The 25,279-nt window shown below is 37.8% G+C and overlaps 7 protein-coding genes across 7 annotated transcripts; all 7 read left to right on the forward strand.

Annotated features, from left to right (window-relative positions):
* The first annotated feature begins 1,490 nt into the window (after positions 1–1,490).
* Positions 1,491–4,341, forward strand: LOC145208913 (uncharacterized). The gene is made up of 3 exons (XM_080079163.1): positions 1,491–1,654; positions 2,697–3,064; positions 3,486–4,341. Exons 2-3 carry the CDS (start codon positions 2,743–2,745, stop codon positions 3,887–3,889), a joined length of 726 nt encoding a protein of 241 aa, XP_079935289.1. The 5' UTR covers positions 1,491–1,654; positions 2,697–2,742; the 3' UTR covers positions 3,890–4,341.
* A 379-nt stretch (positions 4,342–4,720) lies between these two features.
* Positions 4,721–6,096, forward strand: LOC145208914 (uncharacterized). The gene is made up of 2 exons (XM_080079164.1): positions 4,721–5,046; positions 5,382–6,096. Exons 1-2 carry the CDS (start codon positions 4,803–4,805, stop codon positions 5,639–5,641), a joined length of 504 nt encoding a protein of 167 aa, XP_079935290.1. The 5' UTR covers positions 4,721–4,802; the 3' UTR covers positions 5,642–6,096.
* A 1,855-nt stretch (positions 6,097–7,951) lies between these two features.
* LOC145206044 (uncharacterized) lies at positions 7,952–9,129 on the forward strand. The gene is made up of 2 exons (XM_080078495.1): positions 7,952–8,244; positions 8,582–9,129. The coding sequence occupies exons 1-2, from the start codon at positions 7,989–7,991 to the stop codon at positions 8,833–8,835; spliced, it is 510 nt and encodes a 169-aa protein (XP_079934621.1). The 5' UTR covers positions 7,952–7,988; the 3' UTR covers positions 8,836–9,129.
* A 1,907-nt stretch (positions 9,130–11,036) lies between these two features.
* Positions 11,037–12,031, forward strand: LOC145209274 (uncharacterized). Its single transcript, XM_080079542.1, has 2 exons — positions 11,037–11,194; positions 11,421–12,031. The coding sequence occupies exons 1-2, from the start codon at positions 11,038–11,040 to the stop codon at positions 11,681–11,683; spliced, it is 420 nt and encodes a 139-aa protein (XP_079935668.1). The 5' UTR covers position 11,037; the 3' UTR covers positions 11,684–12,031.
* Positions 12,032–12,850: 819 nt separating this feature from the next.
* On the forward strand, positions 12,851–14,828 carry LOC145202987 (uncharacterized). Its single transcript, XM_080075825.1, has 2 exons — positions 12,851–13,320; positions 13,431–14,828. Exons 1-2 carry the CDS (start codon positions 13,122–13,124, stop codon positions 13,661–13,663), a joined length of 432 nt encoding a protein of 143 aa, XP_079931951.1. The 5' UTR covers positions 12,851–13,121; the 3' UTR covers positions 13,664–14,828.
* A 1,026-nt stretch (positions 14,829–15,854) lies between these two features.
* Positions 15,855–16,954, forward strand: LOC145203019 (uncharacterized). The gene is made up of 2 exons (XM_080075829.1): positions 15,855–16,131; positions 16,398–16,954. Exons 1-2 carry the CDS (start codon positions 15,930–15,932, stop codon positions 16,601–16,603), a joined length of 408 nt encoding a protein of 135 aa, XP_079931955.1. The 5' UTR covers positions 15,855–15,929; the 3' UTR covers positions 16,604–16,954.
* Positions 16,955–18,778: 1,824 nt separating this feature from the next.
* LOC145203003 (uncharacterized) lies at positions 18,779–20,257 on the forward strand. Its single transcript, XM_080075826.1, has 2 exons — positions 18,779–19,575; positions 19,853–20,257. Exons 1-2 carry the CDS (start codon positions 19,371–19,373, stop codon positions 20,059–20,061), a joined length of 414 nt encoding a protein of 137 aa, XP_079931952.1. The 5' UTR covers positions 18,779–19,370; the 3' UTR covers positions 20,062–20,257.
* Positions 20,258–25,279: the final 5,022 nt, after the last annotated feature.

The following is a 25,279-nucleotide window of genomic DNA, read 5'->3' on the forward strand; positions in this document are numbered from 1 at the left end:
GTTACATATCGGTTGAAAACGTTGCCACCTTCCTATGTGACAGTCAAATCGGAAACAACTGCTTGTTTATGGACAAACGTCTACACTAAAGTAAAAAAGATATTTGCACACTGGATCAAATTAATGTTGCAGGTATTTTAACTGTAGAAAAATCAGATGAGTATGTTTGGCAAACGTAGTGCAAAAACTAATACCTGACTAACGTCAACGCCAATATTTTGGACAAATTGCCTATTGCCTATATCGCCCAAAAAATATCTCCTACTACACCTACATTGATCGTCTATTTATGCCACGTTATGAAGGCGCAAAACCAAAAAGTGGAAAAATTGCTGTAAAAAAAGAAGAAAAAACTGGTGCAAACACTGGGCAAGAAACTGGTGCAAACAGCAGCCAAGCAAGCAAGACGGCTTAGGTCAGCACTATGAGGGTTAATGAACCGAAAACCCAGTGGAAAGGCTGAAGTACTTCTTCAAGAAGTTGTTTTTATTACGAAATATTACAGATGGGGGCATAGTTCTGCAAGTCTGCTGTGTACACAAGCCTTGTCGTTCGAAAACTTTATTCTTAATCAAGTATACCTTATGTTGTTTAATGCTGTTTGCAAACACCTCGTACATTTTTCAGTAGTAGCATACTCATTCAATTCTTAGTCGTAACAAGACAAAATGTCAGATTTGTTTTTGATTTTTTGATGAAATATAGTTGAGTTTTAGTGCGCAGAGGTGCACAGTTGTTTAAATATTTTGCAAGCTTACTTATTCTTTTTCCCTTGTATGATTCATCTCAAAATGCTTACTTGCCCGTCTTGTTTTCGACACACAACATGTTGACCGAGATATAACATCTCGATTCTGTAAGGAGAAAATAGCTTTGAGCACCAAAACACTGTTGAGCAAACAACTCCCAGCGAGCGATGTGTTTGAATGTGGTTGCCGGGAAGCCGTATTTCATGTGCTGACATTCTGGCCAATGCACAGAATAGATATGTAACTTTCCTGCAGCATGCAATGATAAGGATTACAACATGCAATGGCAGTTTCTGCAAAACGTGCACATCAGGGAAACCTAAATCGGTTTAAACTGTACCCCGTTAGTTCAAAAGCAATGAGAAAACCAACAACGGTTACATGATATTTTGTTTAACGACTCGGCCGAATCGGGTTTACAATTATTAGACAATCACATACATTTGGATATAGACCGGCACGTCCTATATATTTGTGGATGTTTTCCGATTTACAGCAAAACACAACTTAATTTATAAAGGTTTTTAGTTTCAAATTACTTCAGACCATGAGGTCAGTAAATCTTTAAAACATCAAAGGCAAAAAGTTGCTCTTATTTTTGCACCCAAAATTTCCTGTTTTCGCATTTGCGTTCGGCAGGACATTGACCCCGGCAACCGGCAAAAACATCAGGTGAGGTTGTTGAAGCGTGACGGACAAGCACCGCACGCATCGCTCCAAGGTGTCGGGTCACTGGAACAGATTTCGCTTTAAATTGCGGCGCGTTGAGTCGGGTTTGGCACAGACTTGCTTGTCCAGGAAAGTCGCAGTTCTAAGGAGATTAAGAAGTTTTTGTTAAATAGTCGTTTTGTTTCGGACAAGCTCTTGTTTCTTGTACTACTGTTTTATTTTCTAAAATACTTTGGGTTAGTAATATCTCGAGAATGCATTTTAGGGGTTTACAAGGACCAGAAGTGTGTTAATAGAATTTGATCATAATAAACCTCTTTTCTGGTTGTTTTAATTTGTACTAAAACTTTCTAAATGCGTAGTCTAACGTAAAGTGCGTTTTAGCGCCGAAAAATTGGCTGTTTTCTTAAAAAAATAATCAAAATAATACAATATTTTTATGTCAATAAAATAGTAATGACTGTTGTATGTTTTTAACGCAATAAAATTTATGCCTTAATGAATGGCAGTAAAAATATGAGATTATTTTTAGTGAAATATGGAATAAAAGTGTGTGGAGAAAATAGCGTTTCTAAAAAATAGAAATGAATGGAAAATAGCGTTTCTATAAAAAAAATAAAGTGTCTTTTGACACCTAATTTTATATTTCGTTTTTAGAATCTTTCAAGGCCAATTTGTATGTTTTTCGTTCCCCTTGTTGTTTTCAAATATTTCGAGAGAAACTATAAGTCTTAAACCCAGCAGCTGGTACTGACCTCATTTAACCCCCCTCCCCTGTATTTGCGTCACAACCAAACCTGCCCATAGCCGGAAGTTCTTGCGCCTCAGATAACTTCTCAACAAGTTCTCTTTCGTCACAGACGTCCAAAAATTCGGAAATCACGTGATAGTTGAACTGCGTTTTGCAAGGTGCTCCGAGTCGCGTCTGCAATCCTTGCAAGGTTTTCTCGTGTGACTTCCAGTTCCATTTTTAAAAAAATCGACGACAGGAAAAACGCGCCTGTCACCAACAATTGTTGCAAAAAGTTTTGCTACGTGGCATTTTTAACGTCATCCTAATGTCAGTGAGTTAAAAAAGGAAAAACTACCGCTGTTTTCAAAAAGATACATTTTTTGTGTGCAATCAACTAAACTATCTCTTGCGATCATCGTTTTTTTAAATTCGCAAACCGTAACGGTTTTCGTTCCTATTTCACAAGTCCCACCAACATTTTTCTGGTACTGAACATATACTTGATATGTTACCAACTATAAACTCGAGATTGATTTTTTTTACAGAATTAAATGAACATCATTTCCATCTACGAAGATAAATTCCTTAAAAATGCGTTTCGCCGTCGCAATCCTAGCGTCATTGTGTCTTATTTTGCTCGTTTTAAACACTTCCGAAGCCAGAAGACCTCATAGAAAAACCGGACGCGTCCACCCTTGGCAAAAGGCCCGTTGGGGCGGCCCCGCGGCCCGAAAGGGTCGTTACAGGTCCCGGGGTCCAAAAATGGGCGCTCTTGCTGTCATAAGGCGCTATAAATCGCGTCTGCACCAGAATAAACGCAAGAGTTGGCAATTTTGTGCACAGAGTTGTCGGGAGAATTGTACTGAGACCAGAAGCTGTATGGAAAACCGCTGCCCATCTTTGTGTGGATCAGGTTGGTTGTGTTTTTGTTATTTTTGTTTTAATGTAAAGTTGTTACAACATTACCAAAACGTCAAAAGCACTTTGCGCGAGAAAATAATTTTGGAAGCTATAAAACAAACTCCTGACGTAAAACAAAGTTTGCATGAAAGTATATCTGTCACGTGATTCACCGGTGCCACCTTGTCTGCACGCTAATCACTTGTGCATGACGAGTTTGAACCGGGACTTTTTTAAATATGGCGTAAGGTCATTTAGCGCTTTTTAAATAACATTTCATATCTCTTTTGAGGTTTTCAAAAAGAAAAAAATCGTGTTGTTGGGTAAAAAGAAATTTTGACTGAACAGAAGTAATGTCTTTAAAATCGCTTTTAAAAAATTAAGAGCGCCGCTTTTACCTTAAAGTTGCCTAACCTACACCCTTTTTCTTACAGCAATAAGCGAGCAGCTTTGCCTCAGCAACTGCAGAGTGAACACTTGCGCCACCAACTCTTGTGTCACGTGCTTTCAGTCATGCAGAACGAAAACGGCTCGCTGTGACGTAGCTCGTTGCGCGAATGTGTGTCTGGGAAGAAGGCAATGGAGGGGCAGGTGCCGGAGCTGTCTTGTGGAGAACTGCCCGCAGGAAGAGGAGGCAGATGATCAAATTGGTGAAGTTCCAGAGGAGGAAGAGGAGGAGGAAGAGGAGGAAGAGGAGGAGGAGGAAGAGGAGGAAGAGGAGGAGGAAGAGGAGGAAGAAGGGGAAGAGGAGGAGGAAGATGATGAAGAGGAGGAGGAAGAGCAGGAGGGGGAAGATCTTGGATCAGTATTGGACCGTCTGTTGGACATCATTGAGTGACTTTTTAAATCAAAGTGCTACTGATATTGGCATAAATTGCCAAGCAAGAAATACACTTAATTGTTTCGTTAAATTCTTTAATTTAGATACATTGATATGAATCATTTAGTTTTAGAACTCACTTTGTACAACATTTTCTGTTTATTAATCATTGTATAACATACAAAAAAAAACAGTAACAGTTCACTCATAACAAGAGTAATCAGTATGAATAAAAACACAAAAAATGCAAGTTTTAATTTTTGTTATCTCAGGAAATTATGTTTCGTTTCTATCTTTTCCGCTCTTTCAATGTTACTAAGTACTTACACTTTTTGTTGCTGTTTCTAAGCTTGAAATGCGAGTATTGTGTGTAATCTATCAAAAAGTTAGACAACAGTTTTTAAATTACAATTTCTAATCTATAAACGTATAATTTTACTGTAACTAAATTTTGTGCTTTGTTTTTACAGGTTTTAGGTTAGTTCAACAAATGTAACTAAATACATGTAAAAACGTCTGTACATTGACAACATCATCCAACGCTAACGACCGGAATTTAACTTCCCCTTCAGAAGCTTGTCACAAATGAGTGTTGCGCGAAAGAAGTACTTGATGGATAAAACCACAAAATATTGATGAATAATACCACAAAGCATCGTTTGTAATCATTTTCTGTTGCTTTTTTCTGTTTTTGTGTACCTTTGTACGGTAACAATTTAATTAACGCATAAACGAAAAGTAGATTTGTTAGAAAAAATGGACAAGAATATTGCAGAAAACCAACCAAGTGTAAAGTCTAAACTTTGTTCTTTCTTGATTCAGTAAGTCCGACTTTACGCGAACATTTGCATTTGTAACCGAAACTTCTTTCTGTTTTACCAGGAAAGTCGAACATATAGTTTTTAACTTTAAGCTTTTTCATCAAACAAAAATGAAGGCAACACTATTTTTGCTTCTTATTCTCGGATGTGCTCTTTTTGTGATGATTGAGGCAGGACATCACGGAAGGGGTCACCACAGAGGTGGAATGGGAAGAGGTGGAAAACATGGTGGTGGAAAGAAAACAGGTTTTTTCAGGCATCTGAAAGGGTGCGCTAAAAGCTGCACTGACTGTGGAACCGACTACCACGACTGTGCACGGGCTTGTCACCAACCCAGATGCGACAAAAGCACTGGTAAGTTTTCACAAGGAAAATTCAGAGCTATAAAACTGCACATAATAAGTTCCGCCTCAACAACATAAGTAATCTTTTCCAACACATAAGATGAAAACGCACCGAGTCTGGTTTGAAAAAGGGATAAAACATAAAAACACGACCATTTTGCAAATAGGAAACGTCACAAAAACCCTATTTCGTGTCATGTGATTAAACTTGAAATGTAATTCTGTAAGGAGGCATATTTTCCTCTTCGCCGTTAGTTACGTCTTTAGACTAATGTATCGTAAAGCAAAAAATTAAATAAATCGTAAACGTAAAGTTAACCTATTTTTTACCTTTGTTGGCTACAGGGGTATTCGCTTGCTTCGCGAGCAAAAAACCCTGTATGGAAGCATGCTCCCAGGCAGCCAGCTCGGCGTGTCAAGATTGTTTAACAGAGTGCAAGGCCCCAATAACAGAATGCCGTGACGCCAACTGTGCTACGCAGTGTCCTGAAGGAATGAGTGATCGCACCCTAGTTGAAAAAGTTGCCTGTGGAATGTGTATGAGTACTAATTGCTCAAACATCTTCAACCGAGATAATGATGATGATGAAAGTTCAGACCCCTAACTTGGTGGCCAGCTTGTCGGCTCTATTTTGCAGTGTAATTTGCAATTAACCTATATTGACATTTTCAACATACTTTATCCTCTGCTTGCAATTTATAATTTCGATTTATGTTTTAAAGTAATATTGCATTGGTAAAAAGAGAGACTCGTGTAAACCTATACGTGTTTAGAAACCGGTCAACCCTTTATCCAACCATTCTTTGCTTGCAAACCACTCTTTTCCCAGCTATTAAAATCCAACTGTTGCAACTATTTACTGTTGTTTTGCATCCAAACTGCTTCACCATTGCTTTCCGTTTAGTAGAACATGACTAAGACTGCCATTATAAGAGCCGACTAGCATTAACCTATACCACATATATGGTTCATACTAATCATTTTATGTACTCAAATAATCATGATGTGATTACTTTTAACGAAGTTCCACAGTATTATGTGAATAAAACAATCATAATATCATCTTGTTAAATGTGCTTGCTTGCTTGCTTCCGTCCAGCTTACATTATTTTAAATTAAAACAATATCTAAAACAAGACTTATTAGGTTCGCCAGACTTTGAATTCCGCAGAAAGGTTAAAACAACCCACACTGACCTATTGACAAAAAGAAACAATTGCACGTCTAGTTTTTTTCAAACTTGTTGATATTAGGTATTTAAACTAAAGCACAGTTAATTTGTGTCTGCATTGCTTACTTTAGCGAAAAATATTTATTGTTAACGTAACTTTTCGTTTAAAAATTAGTGTTTACTTAGGGCTGTTTCAAATTGTTCACAGACTTATAAATCACAAGTCAACGCAATGTATAAGGTTGCATGAAAAGCCACAGGCGACAGGAAAACTGTACGGCCAACTGCAAGCCTCTATTTAGAGGACACATGCCCTGGTTTTTGGTAAAGAGTAAATTGTCTACTTTTGTCTTTTTGTCTTTTGGCAAGAGTAAAATAAATAATTAAAATATGCCTATTTATCGCAATTCAGTCAAATGTTTTATATCAGCTCATTGTTAAATGAAGTTTTTTATTTGAGTTGGAACAAGGCTGTCCAAAGCGAGCTGTAATGATTGGTTAAAAACTAGACTAGTGCAGTAAATTGTTTGATTGACATCAGGCAAATATCCGCTACTTTTATGTTCTGTGTGTTTAATAACTGTTAACAATTTTTGTAGCAGTTTGTCTTCTTATTTTAGTGACAATATGGAACGCCTATAAAAGGAATAGGTTGGTAGAATTATTGATATTTAATTAGCATAACGTTTTAATACTGCAAATATTTTTAATAAGCATAACAGCTCGAAGAAATGCAAAATTACGAGATATGTACGTATCTGCAACGTTGCTGTGCTGGGCATCGCAGTTGTAAGTGGGGTTGGGCTTTTCGAGCCGGGTGTGATGTTAAAATAACGGGTTTGATCAAGGTCACACTCGGTTTTATGTTGCGGCATTTTTAACTCTCTCGGACCTGATTCGAGTTCTGTTTTTTAAATCGGATTTGATTCAAGTTTTGGGCTTAACGTTTTGGGTTCGGGTTCAAATTTCAGGTCCGCTTACAACTGTGGTGTTCAATTGACACTGACTGATAGCATCTGACTAAAAATTAGGTTTATTTTTGCTTACCATAACGATCTGGTATTTTCCAATGTCGTACCCAACTTTTGTATTTGCAAAAGAAAATTTGGACTTATAGAGTATGACCATGAAAAGCGGATATTTCTGTAAAAATTGCACGTCTGTAAAGCCTCAATCGGTTCAAACTGTACCCTGTCAGTTCAAAAACAATGAGAAAACCAACAACGGTTACATTATATTTTGTTTAACGTCTCGGCCAAATCAGGTTTATAAATGAATAGGCAATCACATCCAAAAAATTGTTTTTTGCAATTTCGATGGGACATTGACCCCGCCGACCGGCAGAAGCATCAGGCGAGGTTGTTCAAACGTGACGTGCATGCACCGCATCGTTCCAAGGTGCAGGGTTACTAGAACAGATTTCGCTATAAATTGCGGCGTGTTGAGCCGGGTTTGGCAGAGACTGGAAGCTTGACCAGGAAGTCGCAGTTCCAAGTAGATTGAAGCTACACTTGATCAATAATACCACAAAAGCACCGTTTGTATTCATTTTTTTGTAGCTGGCAACGAAAGCAATTTAATTAACGCATTAACGAAATGGAGATTTGTTAGAATAAAATGAACCAGAATAACATAGAAAACCAACCAAGCGTAAAGTTTAAACTTCGTTTTTTTCTAGATTTAGTAAATCCGACTTTAAACATTTGCATTTGTAACCGAAACTTCTTTCTGTTTTAAGAGGAAAGTCTAACATATAATTTAACTTTTTCATCAAACAAAAATGAAGGCAACATTATTTTTGCTTCTTATTCTGGGATGTGCTCTTTTTGTGATGATTGAGGCGGGACATCACAGAAAGGGTCACCACAGAAGGGGAAGGGGAAGAGGTGGTCGCGGAAAACATGGTGGTGGAAAGAAAGGAGTGCCAGGATTTTTGAGGCATATGAACGAGTGCGCTAAAAACTGCACGGACTGTGACACTGACGACCACGAATGTGCACAGGCTTGTCACATGCAAAGATGCTCTAAAGGCACTGGTAAGTTTTTCCAAGGGAAATTCAGCTCTTTAAAAGTGCACTAATAAGTTCCGCCTTAACAACATAAGTAATCTTTCCCAACGAATAGTACAAAAATATGTCGAATTTGCTTTACAAAAAACGCTAAAACATAAAAACACGACGATTTGCGTCAATAGGAAACGTTACAAAAACCCTATCTTCTATCATGTGATTAAACTCAAAATGTAACTCTGTAAAGAGGCATCTTTCCCTCTTCGGCGTTAGTTACGTTTTAGACTAATGTATCATAAAGCAAAAAAATAAAATAAATCGTAAACGTAAAGTTAACCTATTTTTTTACCTTTGTTGGCTACAGGGAGATTCGCATGCTTTGCGAGCAAAAAGCCCTGTATAGAAAGATGCTTTTCTGCAGCCAGCTCGGCGTGCCAAGATTGTTTGGCGGCGTGCAGGGCCCCAATGACAGAATGCCGTAACGCCAACTGTGCTGCGCAGTGTCCTGTGGGAGTGAGTGATCGCACCAAAGCTAAAAATGTTACCTGTGGAAAGTGCATGGCTACTCATTGCTCAAATGTCTTCAATCGAAATAATGATGAAAGTTCAGACCAATAACTTGGTGCCAAGCTTTTCATTGCTACTGCTTTGATTGGTGAAAAGGGAAGCTCGTGTAAACCTACATGTGTTTAGAAACCGGTTAATCCTTTGCCCAACCATTGTTTGCTTACAAACCACTCTTACCCCAGCTATTGAAATATAACTGTTACAATAGTTTAAAATTGTTTCGTATGCAAACCGTTTCACAATTGTCTGTCGTTTATTAGAATCTAACTAAGAGTGCCATTGTAAGAGCCGACTATAGCACTGACTTATACCACATACTTATACTTCATGTCTAATCATTTGTTGTACTCGACTAATCTTGTTGTGAGTACTTTTAAGTACCACAGTATTATGTGAATAAAACAATCATATCATCATGTTGTTAAATGTGTGGCAGTGCTTCTTTGCTTTCTATTTAGCAGACAAAATAGTTTTTACAATTGAAACAATATCTAAAACAAGACCTCTAAAACAAGAGAGATTCGCTAGACTTTGATTTCACAAAAAAGTCAAAATAACCCACACTGACCTTTTAACAAAGATTGCACGCTTATTTTTTTTCAAACTAAATAAAAGTAGGGCGGACGTTTTGGGCCGGGTGCGATGTTTCAGATCTGAATATACTGTAAGTATCAAGGCCTTCGCCTTGTGCGTTTATACGCCTTGGACCGAATTGACACTGCAGAACTTGGTTTTGTTTATTTGATTCTACAAAAGCAGCAATTAGTTTGAGAGTCCAACGTTAAGAAAATCCGATGGTACAATAGGGTAGCAAAAATGGAATAAATGCTCGGCACTAAGAACTTGCTGATTTATCACACCAATAAACATCCCGTTTTCAAGTATCTTTGCTAACGCACAATTAGGAATTCCAGACTATTGTCCATGTAGCGAAATGTAACTATAGCTAAGGACCGTAACCAAGCGTTAGAAGTGTTTTGCACTTAAGTGTTTTGCATTGACAAATTTAATGAAAACAACACACAAAACAATATTTAATTAACACCAATTTGTTAGAATACACTCGGCATTATCTTGTCGCATTTTTACCTGCTCTCGGGCCTGATTTGAGTTATGTTTTTTAAATCGGACTTGATTCGAGTTTTGGGCTTAAAGTTTCGGGTTCGGGTTCAAATTTTAGGCTCGCTTACAACTCCGGTGTTCAGCTGACACTGACTGATAGCAATCTGACTAAAAATTACGTATAATTTTGCTTACCAGAACGATCTAGTATTTTTTAATATCGTACCCAACTTTCAATTTGCAAACAGCATTTTGGACTTGTGGAGTATGACCATAAACACCGTTTTTTTTAAAACGTCACAAAACAAATGCAGGTTACCTACCATTGTCAACAATTTACCACAAAACACGGGTTTATTAGGACAAGAAAGTTATTCAGTGATTGTATGATAAATGTATGACATGGTCGGTGTTAGCGCACTTCTTTAGGAAGCCGTCACGTTTATTTCTTTTCGTTGCAATAGTTAGTTCAGGTTGTTTCATACTTTTCAAAGCGTTAATGAACCGACTCAAAGTAGGTTTCATTTCTACCTGCATTGGTATATCACGTATCGATCACATAAAAGGATACCTGTTAGACATGGTCGATGTTTGTGACCTTTGCTATTCTTAGCAGCAGGAGCAATAGATATTTTACGGTTACGGATTGTTCAGATTAAGGGCCCAACGTTTTGCCATTCGTACTCGACTTGAGGAATGCAAATTTAGCAAGTTTTTGTGCAAGCTTGCTGCAAAATTACACACAGTCAACAATTTCCTGTTTTTCAGCGCAGCTTTGCGGAAACAATTGCTCAATTCTTTAACTGCGACCTTTTAAATTGTGGCGAACCAGCGGGCAATAAAGCCATTTGTGACGTAAAGATTTTGCTGTGGTTGCAATACAATTTTGGAAAAGCGGTTCTGCTGACATTGGCATTCTGGCAACTCGCAAGTGCAGTATATAAGTGCAGAATAGTATTACATTGTGGTGTTCGCTTTGGAAATTAAGAGTACGCGTAAGCATTGTTATTCAAAGGTGTCGCGTGATATTAGGTTTGACATGTTGGCTGGGTACTGTTTCTTCGTTTTATCTTTAATATCGATTGCTATATATTTACTACTGATAAGCATAGATTATTAACGCTGGTAACCCTTTGTTGCAGCCTTAAAACCTAAAGTATTGTAGAAAATTTTAAATTGGTTCCATTCGACATGAAAGTGTTTTTAGTTTTTGTCTTGACTCTCTGCTGCCTCAGTGTGGTTCTCGCTAATCAAGCCAAATCTGCCTATATCAAGTGTGGTAAAAAATGCAAGACCAAATGTGCGGTTGCACGAGCGTGTGCCGAGGCATGTCCTAACTCGTGTCAAAGTAAGTATTTTAATTTATATAGTTATTTAATATCTTAAATATAGTCATAAAACGTTATTTTTGTGTGTGTTATGTTCTCAAACGTGTATCGGATTGAAGCACTCCGTTGTACCGTAAACCTACTTATACTTTTGTTTGCAAACCGACTTATGCTTTTCAAACCTGCACACAATGTTCCTAACATGCTCTTTAAAATTAAATAACTTTTGTTGTTTCTTTTCTGTAGGGGAGCATGGTCTTGATAGGGATTGCATGGGGCCATGCATCGCAACCTGCCGGGATGCTCCCAGTGCAAAGATTTGTGACATATGCACTTCGCCATGCAGGGACATCTACACAAAATGTGCAAAACAGTTTTGTCCCGTTTGTCCATTAGAAGATGGCCTAGTGACCCTCAACACAGTGAAAAACAACGAGGCTTGCTCATCATGCATGCTCTGGGGATGTAACAGAGTAATTATGGCGTCTTTTGGGTCTCCGCCCGAATAGTGCGCTCACGATCATTGTCATCAATATCATGCATTAGCAAGCAAGTTTACTAGCCAATATAGTGTGGTCAACCATAGCGGTTTGTATTTTTTTGTTGTCATTGTTTTGGATTCAAACATTTTTTAAAGATGTAAAACGATAAACGATTTAAACAAATTCGAAAACTACTTTTAAATTCAGCAGACGATTTGAATAAACAAATCACCATGATTGACAGCGCAAAGCTTGCTGGAAAACCTAACATCAATGCTTGCTACCCCTTTCACGTATATTCACATACATTGTCATTGTGGTCTTACAAAAAAATTGTTCATGTGTGAAAAAGCTGTTTGAATACTGGTAACCAAGACAGACAGACCATTACCAATAATTTTGTCATTACATGATTATTGTTTTGCATTTTGTTGTGATTGCGTATTAGAAACACATGTTATATCACCATATTGTCACAAGTTTGGAAATCGCAAAAAATAAATGCTGACAAAGCTGAATAACACCGTTTGTTTCTGATTGCAAATCTGTCAACCGTCTCTTAGTTCGTGACCTTATAAGTGTTGTGTTGTGTTGCACAGCCCAATAAAGTCATTATTTAAATATTAACACATCCATGAGTGTTTAACATCACGGTGGCAGGTTTAAAAGTTATCATAAGGAACTGGGCCTGTTATGTCAATTTAAACAGTGGACTTACCGAACAGGATCGGTCATGTTTGCATATGGCTTAATGCAGTTGATCAGTGAGCAATTAATACACTTGCAACACAACACCAGACTACAGTGTTAAGCTACTCAGGTGCAGGACATGGTTTATATGGTTATTTTACGTAATTTTAATTGTTATGTAAGGTACCCAAAGGTATATAGGCCCATATTGAAATAAGACCTACTGCTCATTTTTTTATTATAAAGGCAAAAAGTGTCATTCTCATTTAATTTAAAAATATATACGTACTCACAATGATTTACAAAGTTTTGGACTCGTTAGTATAGCTGCTATAGCAGATGCCACGACCAATCCAAATTTAAAAATACTTTTTTGTTTGCAACTTTTTTGTGATTACAAATATAAAAAGGTTTTGTTGTTATAATTGGATTAGAGCATTTTGCAATGCCGTGAAAAGGGATTACTTCTAATAGATTTTAACACAGTTTTGTTTTTCAGCCATTTGTTGCAATAATTAAGGCTTAATAATCTAAGGTCATTTTAAAGGTGTCTATTATAGTAAAGAGATAAAATAGTAAGTTTTGGCAATGTGATCGTTCATTTAGTGTTATTAATGATTGACTGTCAGGCGGTTTTTAAACTTCATTTTGACCGAAGCAAAGTACCAATAAGTTTCTGGACTTTAAAGTGATCACAACACCATTGATACCGTTGCATATGTAATATATGCTACAGAGCCTTGCCTTTCTTTTAACACCATAGTTTCCAATCGAAATGAAATTTACTTGGCTTGTTCTTGTCGTATTTTTATGTACTGTGCATTCGGTGCGATGTCGCTCTCACCACAAGAGGTCGCGCCCGCCCCTATTTCGGTGGGGTGCGGTTGCAGCGAAATGCGGAGGCCAGTGCACCCTTCCTTGCGCCAAACCGAAACAATGTGCGATTAATTGTCAGTTCCGATATGAAAATGATGGTGAGTTGTTTGTACATAAAATATACCGTGGTAAAAACGATGTGTGGTTGTAAAAATTAAAAAAAAATAAGGTAGAAAGATGGTTGTAAAAAATTGACTTTTCTGTTTAGAAAATCTTCAAAACACGTGCGTGGATAACTGCCGTGATGATCCCGAAAATGAGATGATTGTCTGTGACACCTGCATAAAACCATGTAAAGGAGACGTCAATAATTGTGCGGTCGAACATTGTTTAGCGCTATGCCCTGATGGTGTTGAACTTAAAATCTTCCGCAAAAATCCCGCTTGCAATATCTGTATGAAGCAGCATTGTCTAGATTTAATATTTGAAACATTCGGCTAAAAACGTATTTTTGTTAAAAAGTGCATAATTTTGTGACAAAACATTTTTTTCTGTCTTATATGATATTTTTGGCATTTCATGTGATAAAGGCGTATATGTAAAACCATGGATCCACACAGCGTCGCCACTGTTTTAAACGTTATAGTTGTGTACCAAACTTACATAAACTACATTCGTTGTCGTGGAAATTTCACATTCAAGAGCAATTAATGAGCTTTTGCTGCCATATATGCTATAATAACAGATGTTGCTTATTTAACAGTTTTAAAAAGGCACCAACGTTTTAGGACATTTGAACGGCTTTATCAGGCCACATGCTACAAAACTAGCACTGATATGCGGCTATGGGCTGGCACAACGATAAGTCTTGTATACCTTAAATACCCACCCGCGCGCCAGTTACACCCTGGGCATAAAAACGATACCTTCTAAGGCCGATAAGTTATCGGTCGCTTTTACAGCCATGAGCTAAAGTTTGTTATTTTGTTTGGTGCCAGTCTAATCGTGTTATCTCTGCTTTTGTTTTTGAAGTCGAACATCGGTGTTTTTTTTAGTAAAACTGCTGGAAAAGTAATAGTTGTTATTATTCTGGACAGGCCCAATGCTTAAAAAGTATAATTATCACTTTTTTGCAATTGATTTCCGGTGAAAATGTGTTGAAATTAAAATCACTTGCCAGATTGTTGTATTGCTACTAATCTCTCTCGCAACCCTTTTACCTACAAATTCATTTTTGCAAAAGTTTAGCAAAATGTCTTCATATCAGGGCATGGATTGTCCACCTTTTATGCAGTATCTTGTGTTTGGACATACAAAAAAACTGGGTATCAACTATACATCACCCGTTACTGACTATGTTGACACCTTACAAGCTCCCGCCGCTAAGCACTTCTAGCTAATTGTTTTCAACAAGCTTTGTACAATAAACTGTGTGACTGTTGTTGCGTAAAATATCAGATTACCGAAAAAATAGAACAAAGGTCACACGGGGGTGTTTTGAAGCACCATGAGTGCCAGTGGGATGAGTGACCATCTGATAGGTCAGCCCTTTGTTTACCGACAATGACTCATTTACAGCACGAAAACGTCACACAATGGATTCGAAGTGTTTACCACATCAGCATTTTTTTAACGACCACCTGGATTTATGCGTACGACGACTTCAGGACTAACTATGATTTAAGGTAGAAAATCTATTTCTCCTTAAAAAGCAGCAAGATGTGTTTGTCTACACGGGTTTTAATGAGCAGATGTTTTTTAGTCACGCACAAGAAGGCAAACATTAACTCGATGCGGGTTGACGTAACTAGGTCATTTGGATCAATACTGTGAAAGAAGGCGATTTTAGACCTGTCTGGGTGGATATAAGGCAAATGTTGTCTCTGAACTGAGATAGAGATAGAACAGTTGCACATGGAAGTATTTCACAAAGCGTGATTGGTAATATTTCGGGCTTGGGAGGTTGGTATTAAAAAAAATAGTTTGAAGGCGGTGCAGACATATCATTTTTTGTTAGCTGCTGTTCAAATCCAGTGTGCAAGTAATGATATAGGGCTACAACATTATATTTCTTATTCTATTTTGTTTTTTGTAAGGACCGAGATTAAACAAGCAGAGGTTGAAAGTTGACGGTCAAGGTAAAGTTTCTTTTTACTCTAAAAGTGGAAGAAGTCTTCGAGAGTTGCTAGGTCTGTTAGTAGTTAATAACTAATCATCAAAATGTGTGCCTCTGTGTGACAGCTTACCTAAATTCAAGCTTATAGACACGTGGGAAAAACGATAAAGATGCGCTGCAAAGTACCAGGAAACACAGCTAGCGACCGGTTCCAAAACCGTTTGATACCGTATAAGATTTTACATACCCCGCTGCTTGACGTGTTATATAAGGCAGTGTTTGCTGGAAAAGCTGCAAACAAACAGTGGTTTACGTTCGCTGAAGTATGGACGATTTTTAGCAAGCTATGAAAACGTATTCCAATGATTTTAGGTTATTTAGGTTTGTGCAGTTTTAATAATATGCGTTTGTTAATTTACTGTTTGCCCAACTAACAAAAATAGTAGTTTTGAAATCGGCTGCAACACCAGCAGCACAAGTATGTTTCGCCTTTTTCCAGACAGGCGTCTCCGCTCTAACATGTATCGTCTTCCACGTTACACAACAAGTATCAGCCAACCAAACACACATGCTTTCTTTTTTTCAGACACGAAACCGGTAATTGCTTTTAAGTCATAAGATAAGTGAATCAAGTCTGAACGAAGCTCTAAAATGGCAAGATTGATTTTTGTGGTTGCTCTTTGCCTCCTGGTAGCGTCAGTCGTGCATGCGGGTAGAAACAAAGCGGCTAAAAAAGCTGCCAGGCAAGAAAGAAGAGAAGAGCTTGGTACCCTTTCGTGCGGTAACGTCTGCACCGAGGATTGTGGTTCAATGAGGACATGCAAAGATACTTGTAGGACACAGTGTACCAGTGGTAAGTAAAAAAACAATGCTCAGGTTTTCGCCTTAAATACCAGTTTATCGTGCTGTTCGTAGGACAGAAATGAATTTGCCAGCCTTGTCGTTAAAAGTTTGCGAAGAAAACGTAGCTGTAATACGTGACTTTTTAAAGAAAAATACGTTGAGTTTAATGATAACACTAACACACAAAATGCTGCACTTAAATAAATAAAAACAGGAAGCAAAGCTTAATATTGTGATTTGTAGGTTTCTATACTCTTAACTATTTTTGTTGTTTAGCTGCCAACAAGAAACTATGTACCCGAAACTGCATGGTGAACACAGAAACGTGCGACAAGGCTACATGCGTTGCCTGCAAGAAGCTCTGCAATGCACAAAAACTGACATGCAAGACCACCTCATGTGCTACCGAGTGCCCCGCCACTCTTAAAAAGTATTTGAAAAACAGCGTTTGCAAAGAATGCATGTTGGCCAACTGTGCTTAAATCTTGAATAAATCAAATGAGATAAAGACAGATCCGTCTTTTTGTGCCATTTGGACATGTTTGTTCTTTATGCACGCTATTGCACCGTTTTTAGGTTACAATTAATTTTTTGTAATTGATTCGTGATAGTGTGTCACCTTTTACTATCGTGGGCGTGGCCCCTTGTTTAATGTGCTATCATGTATCATCAATTATCTTTAAAACAACAAAACATTTTTAGTTGTTTTCATGTAGAGTCAAAACGCGTATTTTTTAACAATTTTGTGGACCTCTCTTGTTTTTCTGATGTAGGCCTACATTTTTTAAGGTTTGAAATGTGTTTAGTAGTGAAATAAACACCAAGTATTTGAATTGTTTTGTATTGAAAAAGTTGCTTTGGTAAGTTATTTGCAAATTTCGACGCGAACTTGTAAACGCTGTGATAAAATAAAAGTGCAGGCTGGCGAAAAATGTGATTTAAGCGTCATTGCTATTGACACAACAATCACATAATATTACCCCTCCATCAAATCGAACTTTGAGTGAGTACAGCTAAGGTTAAAAGTGTAATGGCTATATTCTAATAACACTCTACACAAGGAACACTATGCACGGACTTGAAAAGTAGTTTAATCATAAACATTACTGCCAAGGTAGTGGTGTATATAGAATACATCGTGTAGACGTTTCGACAATCTCTGTTGTCATCATGTACTGATGGCAGTAATGTTTATGATTAAACTCTACACAAGGTTCTCAAACTTTGTCATTATATTTTCAAAACGGTCCCTATGTCATTATATCGAGGACTCGCGGTCCTTCAGCCTGAATGTGTATTTTAGAAAAACGAAAGTTGTTTGCAGGATTTTAGCTAGTTATGCAACAACTTGTGACATCACAAACAAGACAAAAAACAATGCAATTGTGTGCCAACAATTGCGTTTCCATGCAACAAAGGCTATTGTTTGGCAATCGGAAACAGTCGATTCTCACGTCTACTTTGGTTTTAAACTTATTCAGTGGCACAAACAGACGCCAAATAAGATGATAGAATTACTTCAATCTTCAACCTTTTCGCGGTCCCCCATAAATTGCCTCACAGACCCCCAAAGGACCGCGGACCCCCAGTTTGAGAACCGCTGCTCTACACTATGGGTTAGTCTACAACAGTGGTTCTTAACCTTTTTGGTGTGGTTTCCCACTAAAGTCAACCACCAACTTCGAATTCCCCCCTGTGTTATTTTTATACTGATGTTTTGTGCCCTACGTTAACAAAAAAATTATCCTTCTAATGAAATAATTTTGTGAAGCGATTTGGTCTGGAACTCCAAAGGTACTGCAATCTTATTTAGTTTAAATAGTGCTTCTGTGAGAGATTAAAGCATATGGAATATTGAAGAGTCTCCTCTATTTGCAATAGTCATTTATTACATCACAATCAACAAAGGAAAGGCTTTTATTCGCGCACAACAGCAAAGTCATTGACACTTTTAGTCTTGTCTGTGATGTAACAAACGGCCTTTGGATTTGTATGTGTCTTGTAAGCCTTGCTGAAAATAATATTACATGTTTTTTTGCGGAAAAAATATTAGTAAAGTAATTTTCAACGATTAATTCAAAGCCGGGTTCCACCCTCGGGCCCGAGTTTGGTCACCTGACTTAAATGATTTCCCTCTGAAAGCATTAAATTTCCCACTAGTGGGAAATTTCCCAGCGGTTAAGAACCACTGGTCTACAACTCTACAGGTTAACTGCGTTTATGTACCTAAGCTGTGAGTTTGCAAAACCTTTTTTCTAAATTTAGCAAATCGGAGTCTTTGTGGGCCGTTGGTTATGTTTCATAACAAGGTAAACATTAACGATTTTTTGCTCAAGAAGGCAAATATTAACTCGATGTGGGCTGACTTAACTAGGCGGTGGAAATTGCTTCTGCAAGGAAAGGCGCCTAATTTAAGCCAGCTGGGATAAGTAAATGACAAGTATGTGCTGATTTTTCTTTCCTCAAGGGCGGGAAAAAGAGGTCCATCGCACAAATTGGTTCAACCTAATTTTTTATAGCGCTGCCAACATAATAAACACGGAATTTTAGCAATCACTTACCACAGTCAGCCAGCAAGCAAATCTTTATAGTTTAACACAAAAGTTTAGGCCGAACTAGTAGGAAGCTAATTGATATAACTAATATATATGTATTCATCCATGGGTTCAGAATTTGAGGCCGGGCGAAATATGAAGCTAATTGATTCACAAGCGTTGCAATGCAATAGTGCCAAACTGTCTCTCTTGTACTGAGTAGAATGTTAAGTTGCAATGTTTTTGACACGTTCAGAAAACAACTTCTGTTGATTTCAAATATTTTCGTTCAGAATGATGGCATTGTTCACAAATGGTTTCGTCCACCATGAAAACAAAGATGAAAAATATCGATTTTCAGACATGGTTTCCTCCTAACTCCTAAGCATCGTGAAGATATTATCTTTCACGTCATGGGGCTAGATGCTGACGTTACAACAGTGCTGGATTAACCATTAGGCAAAGTAGGCACGTCCCTACAGGCCAGTCAAAAGTCCAGGCCACTTTAAAAGATCCAGGCACTGATAATTCTATTTTTTTAGTTGGCAACCCTGATTTTCGAGCCACTTATAAAATGTGCCTACAGGCCAGCAGACCCTTAATCCGGCTGTGTCACAATGGCTCTGAGCGAACCTAACAAATATGTTTTGTTTTTGTTGATTTTTGTTTGCTTCTACTTTTGGTTGTAAAAATAAAGTTTAAGCCAGACGTGGATATGGCAAAAATTATGTCTTTGGCTGCAATGAGTCTACTCGTGCTGATGGTCGTGTATACCGGAAAGAATAGTGCTGAAAGAGTTGCGGGCAAAAAGGAAGCACGAAGAGCGAAGCTTGGTGATCTAATGTGTAGTAATGTTTGCAATAATCATTGCCACACCGTACGATTGTGCAAAGCGACTTGTGGAGCAACGTGTGGAAGTAGTAAGTAAAATGAAATTAATTCCAAAACACTTTGACAACAAAACTTCAACTGCTGATTAAATACATTTTTAATGCATATATTTTGTGCTCGTCGGCAAATAATTGCACTAGTTTGGGTTGTGTTCAAGTAAAATTGAAAGTCGTTAAGATTTCTCAGACATCACAGTACTTTCGCACATTACATAAACAACAGTAGTGACACAGTAGAAAACTTGCAGCTTTATTGCAGTATATCAGTTAAACAATTTGTAAGTTGAAAACCTATTTACCTTTTCAGACGCCAACAGGAAACAGTGTCAGCAAAAATGCATGGTAAACATTCCTATGTGCAACCTGGGATCTTGCAAGAGCTGCAAGAAAGCCTGCAAAGCACAAATATTAATATGTAAGGTCATCTCTTGTCCGACCAAGTGTCCTGCTTCTCTTGGAAAAACGTATTTGAAGAACTCCCGTTGCAGAAGATGTATGGTAAACAACTGCTCTTAAATGCGCACAAATACCGGGTCGTTAGGAGTGGACATCTAAATTGATACAATATTTGGTCTGTGGATAAAAATGTTTTTGATTAATTCGTATTTTTTTTAGCTATATACCCTAAGTGTATTTCTGTGAAAAAATGATGTGCGGAGTATTTAATGTGCCTAATTTCGACCTCAATCAAAAATTACATATGATTTCATCAAAGAGGTGTTCAAATCTAAGCAGTATGAGGTGAAATATAACATTAAATGCTACCAGTGTTTGTGTTTGTTCAAATTCAGTTAATGATCAGACGCCGCTGGTGGATCGTAGAGTTTAAAGAGGTTAAACTTGCATCATAAAAGTTGCGCTGCTATATGGTATTAGAATTAGTTTATTTATTTATCAATTAGTGACGTAGCCGATAGTAACCATTACCTTTAAGCTGGGCAGGACACAGAATATGTCAAAAGGCAATTACAGATGCAAGGTCGAAAACCGGCATTGTATTGCAAAAGAGTTTTTTATAATAGGAATGCAAAAAAGGGAAATTATAACAGCGTTACTAATCAAATCGTATTCGGACAAAAATTGCCGTTTTAAAAGCCCAAATCTTTAAAAACCCAGCCAAGATGACTAATATAAATTTATGTACAGTTTTATGCTGATTTACTCTATGTGATGTAACGTTTTTTTAGGACGCGCACGTCCTAAACTGACAGAACCTGTATAACAGTGAAAGTTTGCAAGCCTTATTATTCTTTTTGACACATCTACATTATCGTAAGTACCAACGTAAAACATGATATATTATAAAGCACAAAAATAGGCGTGGCGTTGCGAGTTGTACGTGTTCATGGCTTTATCAGCAACTGTGTTGCATTATTTAAAATTGAATTAATTGTCAACACGCAATTTTTAAATATGATTTTGTACGAGCTCAAAAACAATACAACTATACCTTAATAAATACGCCCCACTCCGGTCAGTCATTATTGTATTCCAGGGGTCGGCAACCTTTTAGGCGACGCGTGCCAATTTACTTGTTACTTCCATGTGTTACTGACCTCGCGTGCCAACGTTTTTCTAAATAATAGTGGTTCGTGCCAGCAGATATCAATAATAAAGAAAAGGCAGAGTGTTTTGTGCATGTAAGGCTAAATTTTAAGACAATGGCATGATAAAAACTATAAACAAGCAGTGTGACAGGTTAAATTGTTACTTCAATATAAACACGCAAATCGGTTGGCGTGCCATGAAAAACCACCTCGCGTGCCAACCCTGGCACGCGTGCCAGGGGTTGCCGACCCCCGTTGTATTCAATCTGTTGGGACGGAGAAATCTATTCACATGGTTAGGGTTATTAGGGTTAGGGTTAGGTATTATTATTAAAAATTTAATGAAACTAAATCTAAAGTTTAGTTCTTAATAAAAAATCTTTAAAAGTTTACTTCCCAACCCTACCCCTCTTTAAGCGCCAAATAAATAATTTGCGCCACCTATCGAAAATTAGCTAAATGTGCGGCTGACGTGAGTTATGATATTAGTAGCTCTACCGTTAGGACGTGTACATGCACTAACTGCGGTTTTCAACATAAAGCTGTAAACGAAGTGTTGACTGCATCTGCCACCATATGTTTGTTGTGTTTAATAGATTCGATCAGCGCTTTAGCTAACATACGGTGTGATGAGTTTGTGTATCGTTAATAATTCTGACAACAGAGCCTACATAGATTATGCCTAACATTTCGCTTTTACCAGCCAATGACATATGGTTAATCTGTTACCAAAAACAAAATTCATCCGAAACCTTGCTAAACTCATCCAACATTGAAAAAGTACCATCTGCCAGGAAAACAACACCTGGATTTAGAGTTTTTTCTCCTCAATGAGATAACTCGCCAGTGTGTCATCACATCACATCACATCACATTACATCGTTAGTTTGCTAAAACAGGCGTACATGCAGTTATAGAAACTCTTTAAAACGGCCGAGAAATTATCGATGATGAACGTTACAACTCTGGATGCTCAGGAAACAAGTTCGCTGGAATACGACGGACAAGACATCACAACTCAAGCAGTAATCAAGAAAGAATGCGGAATCAGTGCTGTTTCTGCTGTCATTCAACTCATAGTGGCTGTATTCGCTGCGTTCTTGGTAATACCACTGTCCGTGTATCACTACAAGTGTTCAAAAAACGACAACTTGAACGAGAAATCGAAAGGAACTTTGTATGCCAAGCGAATGCGAATTGCAAGCATCGTGGGAGCCCTCTGCATAATGATAAGTTTTGTGCCACGGTCATTGTACACTCTTGCAGCAGAATATGAGTATAGCCTTTGTATGCCGATTGAAACATTCTCTTTTATAGCAATCGAGTTTTCATATTCGAGTTCTTATTTTATTCTTTGGGCGAGGCAGCGCGCATTTTACGCCGATGAACGATTAAACTTTCTTACCTCAGCTTTTGCACGATTTTTTAGTAGTGCATTGGTTTGGCTGGCAATTGCGTATATAATAACAGCAACCACAGCAAGTTTGTTTCTAGACCGGTCACATCTGGAAACGTATTTGACCAGCATTGCTATTTATGTGCTTTTCCTGCACATTTCCACAACCCTGTTACTCGCTTTCCCAATTTTGAAAAATTACCGCACTGTAAATGCAGATCTCCAGCAACAAGACAATGCTAAGGCACAAATGCAGCTATTAAAACGTCTTTTTTCGTAAGCCTTTTTACGTTGGGGTCAGATTTAGCCTCTGTGATATTGTTTAAATTTACTGTTTCATTTGTTGCTCTATCAGTATTGGTTGTTTTCCTTGCAACTCATTTTGCATTTAAAGACTGGCGTCAGCGCATTTTTCCCTTTTTGTGCAAAGATGAAAAGGATAACTAGACTAATATAACTTTAGTTGTTTCAATTAAATGTATTTGACTCAACATGATGCTGCATTTAATAACAAAACGCCTGAAAACGCGACCAAAAGTGATTTAGCCTACTGGTAGTATGTGACGTTGGCACTTCATATGTAATTTTTTTTTGTATTGTCGTCTTTATTTAAAAAATGTGGTAGGCCTATATTATGTACCATGACGTCATAAATTTATGTTGTAAACGTGACACAATACAAAGTTTCATTATGGCCACGAACCAGTTTGGTGTTTTGAAGTTGAGAATGTAGACAAATCAAATCGAAAATAAGTCACAACAGCGTGGAAATTTTTATCACAACAATCATTACTTGTATAGCAATATACATTTTTTAATTTTGCAAAATGTTATGCTCATATACCGCAAATAAAAAGCATTAGAAAATTTTGCAAAAAAAAATTGAAAGAATTTTCACTTTGAAGAGACTAGGCTATATTGCCCACACTCAAAACAATGACAAGCTACATGCAATAAAACCTGATTGACAACTTCCCAACTTGTAATTAGAGTATTAAAAAAATATGGAATAGCGTTATAAACTATGTCGAAGCCTAATAGTGACATCTGCAGCTCTGCAGCCATTACACCACAGACACGGTTTATGATTGGAACTAGCTATAGTTTTTCAGTCGGTTCTATTACAAGAGTCATATTTTTCAGCCAGTTATGTTACAAAAAGTCCATTGGCAGTCACCAGTAATGCTAACCGGTTCGTTGATCTCATATAATTTCGTAAGACGGTTCTATAGAACCGGTGCGAATCGGCTAAGTCCCACCACTGGCTATAGCCAACCTCAGGCAGGTAGGCTACAAAGAAATTTGGAAAGGGCACTAAGAAACCTCACTTTTGCAGTAAATAAACCTAGAACGAGCCTACATGTAACCACGCAATGTAGAATTGAGATTCGATCGAATATTTAAAACGTTGTCGGAAACAAATTGCGGTTTTGCAAGAGGCGTGAGAATCATTCTTATCCACTCACCTCATAACTTATGATTGGAGTTCGGAGTATCACACAGTTATAATAACCAAAATGCTGTTTTTATGTGCTTCTAAATGCTTCCATACTAACAAAATTCTAAAGAATTGTCGAAATAAAAGTGTATCGTGTATCCAAATGGTCAGATTACGTTATGTAAATCGTAGTTACACGAAGTTCAATTCAAGGCGTTATACACTGAATCAAGTCGCTCTTCCCAGAACTCCCTTGTGGGCCTAAAAACACTCCTGTTGTGGGTTCGAATTTAAGTACCACATAGCATTTTTTTAGCTCATGCCTTGCCCTATGAGAATGCTTTGGAGACCGGCTGGATTCGGTATATAGCCTGGTGGAATTCAGCCGGTTCGCACCGGTTCTATCGAACCGTCTCACGAAATTTTGTGAGATCAGCGTACCGGTTAGTATTGCTGGTTACCTTCAATGGACTTTTTGTAACAAAACCGGCTGAAAAATATGTCTTTTGTGATCCCACCACTGGGTATATGCTATGATTTGTACAGCGAAAATCTACCTATCTAGTTGCTTGGCGTGCTGAAAATTACCACCTTTGGTAATCCTACGGCCAAAACGTTTTATATTGTTAACATTTGCTAAAGGTAACAACTAGGGATGGGCCGAGCCGAGCCAGAACCCGAGTACTCGGTACCAAGCATCGCTGTTTTTGATGCTCGGTGCCTGGCCGAGCAGTTTCACTGACCCGAGCACTAAATTTGCATATTCAGACTAACATACGAAAATTTTGTTCGATAGGGTGTATAAGAACAAAATGACTGTTTAAATGCGTTATGAATGTGAAAAAACGTGTACTTCATGGGCTTGTAACAGCTCAATGCACCGCTGGTGACGTAAGCGACCTTGCAATGCTAAAACTTGCGTGTAATAGGGAATGCTTGTGACGTCATAATGCACCCGAGCGTGCTCGGCCGAGCACCGAGCATTAACGTGAGATGCTCGGTGCTCGACCAAACAGAACACTTGCAGTTTGGGCACTTCCCTAGTAACAACACATGAAGGTATAGAAAAAACATGTCAACGAAATAATGTCACGCGCAACACTTGTCTCATGGGATTTAAAAATCCCCAGTAAACATTTGGAAACATAATACATTTTCGAGAGTAGGCTCTCTGTTGTTTTGTTTGGAAATATCTTTTGTTTTGAATGGCGGTTTACGTTTGATCAGTAGCAAGTACGGTCAGAAACTATTTGCAGTGGTTTCTATAAAAGAGGCCAAAATATGTTGAATATATTTTTTGTGAATAAAGTGACATTTCACTTTTTAATGTACAACTAAGTCACGTAACAACAC

The sequence above is a fragment of the Phallusia mammillata genome, chromosome 1 (genome assembly GCF_965637545.1).
Source record: "Phallusia mammillata chromosome 1, kaPhaMamm4.hap1.1, whole genome shotgun sequence".
In the NCBI taxonomy this organism is placed as follows: domain Eukaryota; kingdom Metazoa; phylum Chordata; class Ascidiacea; order Phlebobranchia; family Ascidiidae; genus Phallusia; species Phallusia mammillata.

What these genes read in the sequence shown, in the direction of transcription:
- LOC145203019 (XM_080075829.1), top strand. Translation starts at nt 15,930, where the DNA reads ATGGCAAGATTGATTTTTGTGGTTGCTCTTTGCCTCCTGGTAGCGTCA. An exon ending in TAGGACACAGTGTACCAGTG is followed by an intron (nt 16,132 to 16,397) that starts GTAAGTAAAAAA and finishes TTTGTTGTTTAG; the next exon opens with CTGCCAACAAGAAACTATGT.
- LOC145206044 (XM_080078495.1), top strand. Translation starts at nt 7,989, where the DNA reads ATGAAGGCAACATTATTTTTGCTTCTTATTCTGGGATGTGCTCTTTTT. An exon ending in AAGATGCTCTAAAGGCACTG is followed by an intron (nt 8,245 to 8,581) that starts GTAAGTTTTTCC and finishes TGTTGGCTACAG; the next exon opens with GGAGATTCGCATGCTTTGCG.
- LOC145203003 (XM_080075826.1), top strand. Translation starts at nt 19,371, where the DNA reads ATGGCAAAAATTATGTCTTTGGCTGCAATGAGTCTACTCGTGCTGATG. An exon ending in TGGAGCAACGTGTGGAAGTA is followed by an intron (nt 19,576 to 19,852) that starts GTAAGTAAAATG and finishes TTACCTTTTCAG; the next exon opens with ACGCCAACAGGAAACAGTGT.
- LOC145208913 (XM_080079163.1), top strand. Translation starts at nt 2,743, where the DNA reads ATGCGTTTCGCCGTCGCAATCCTAGCGTCATTGTGTCTTATTTTGCTC. An exon ending in CCCATCTTTGTGTGGATCAG is followed by an intron (nt 3,065 to 3,485) that starts GTTGGTTGTGTT and finishes TTTTTCTTACAG; the next exon opens with CAATAAGCGAGCAGCTTTGC.
- LOC145209274 (XM_080079542.1), top strand. Translation starts at nt 11,038, where the DNA reads ATGAAAGTGTTTTTAGTTTTTGTCTTGACTCTCTGCTGCCTCAGTGTG. An exon ending in ATGTCCTAACTCGTGTCAAA is followed by an intron (nt 11,195 to 11,420) that starts GTAAGTATTTTA and finishes TCTTTTCTGTAG; the next exon opens with GGGAGCATGGTCTTGATAGG.
- LOC145208914 (XM_080079164.1), top strand. Translation starts at nt 4,803, where the DNA reads ATGAAGGCAACACTATTTTTGCTTCTTATTCTCGGATGTGCTCTTTTT. An exon ending in CAGATGCGACAAAAGCACTG is followed by an intron (nt 5,047 to 5,381) that starts GTAAGTTTTCAC and finishes TGTTGGCTACAG; the next exon opens with GGGTATTCGCTTGCTTCGCG.
- LOC145202987 (XM_080075825.1), top strand. Translation starts at nt 13,122, where the DNA reads ATGAAATTTACTTGGCTTGTTCTTGTCGTATTTTTATGTACTGTGCAT. An exon ending in GTTCCGATATGAAAATGATG is followed by an intron (nt 13,321 to 13,430) that starts GTGAGTTGTTTG and finishes TTTTCTGTTTAG; the next exon opens with AAAATCTTCAAAACACGTGC.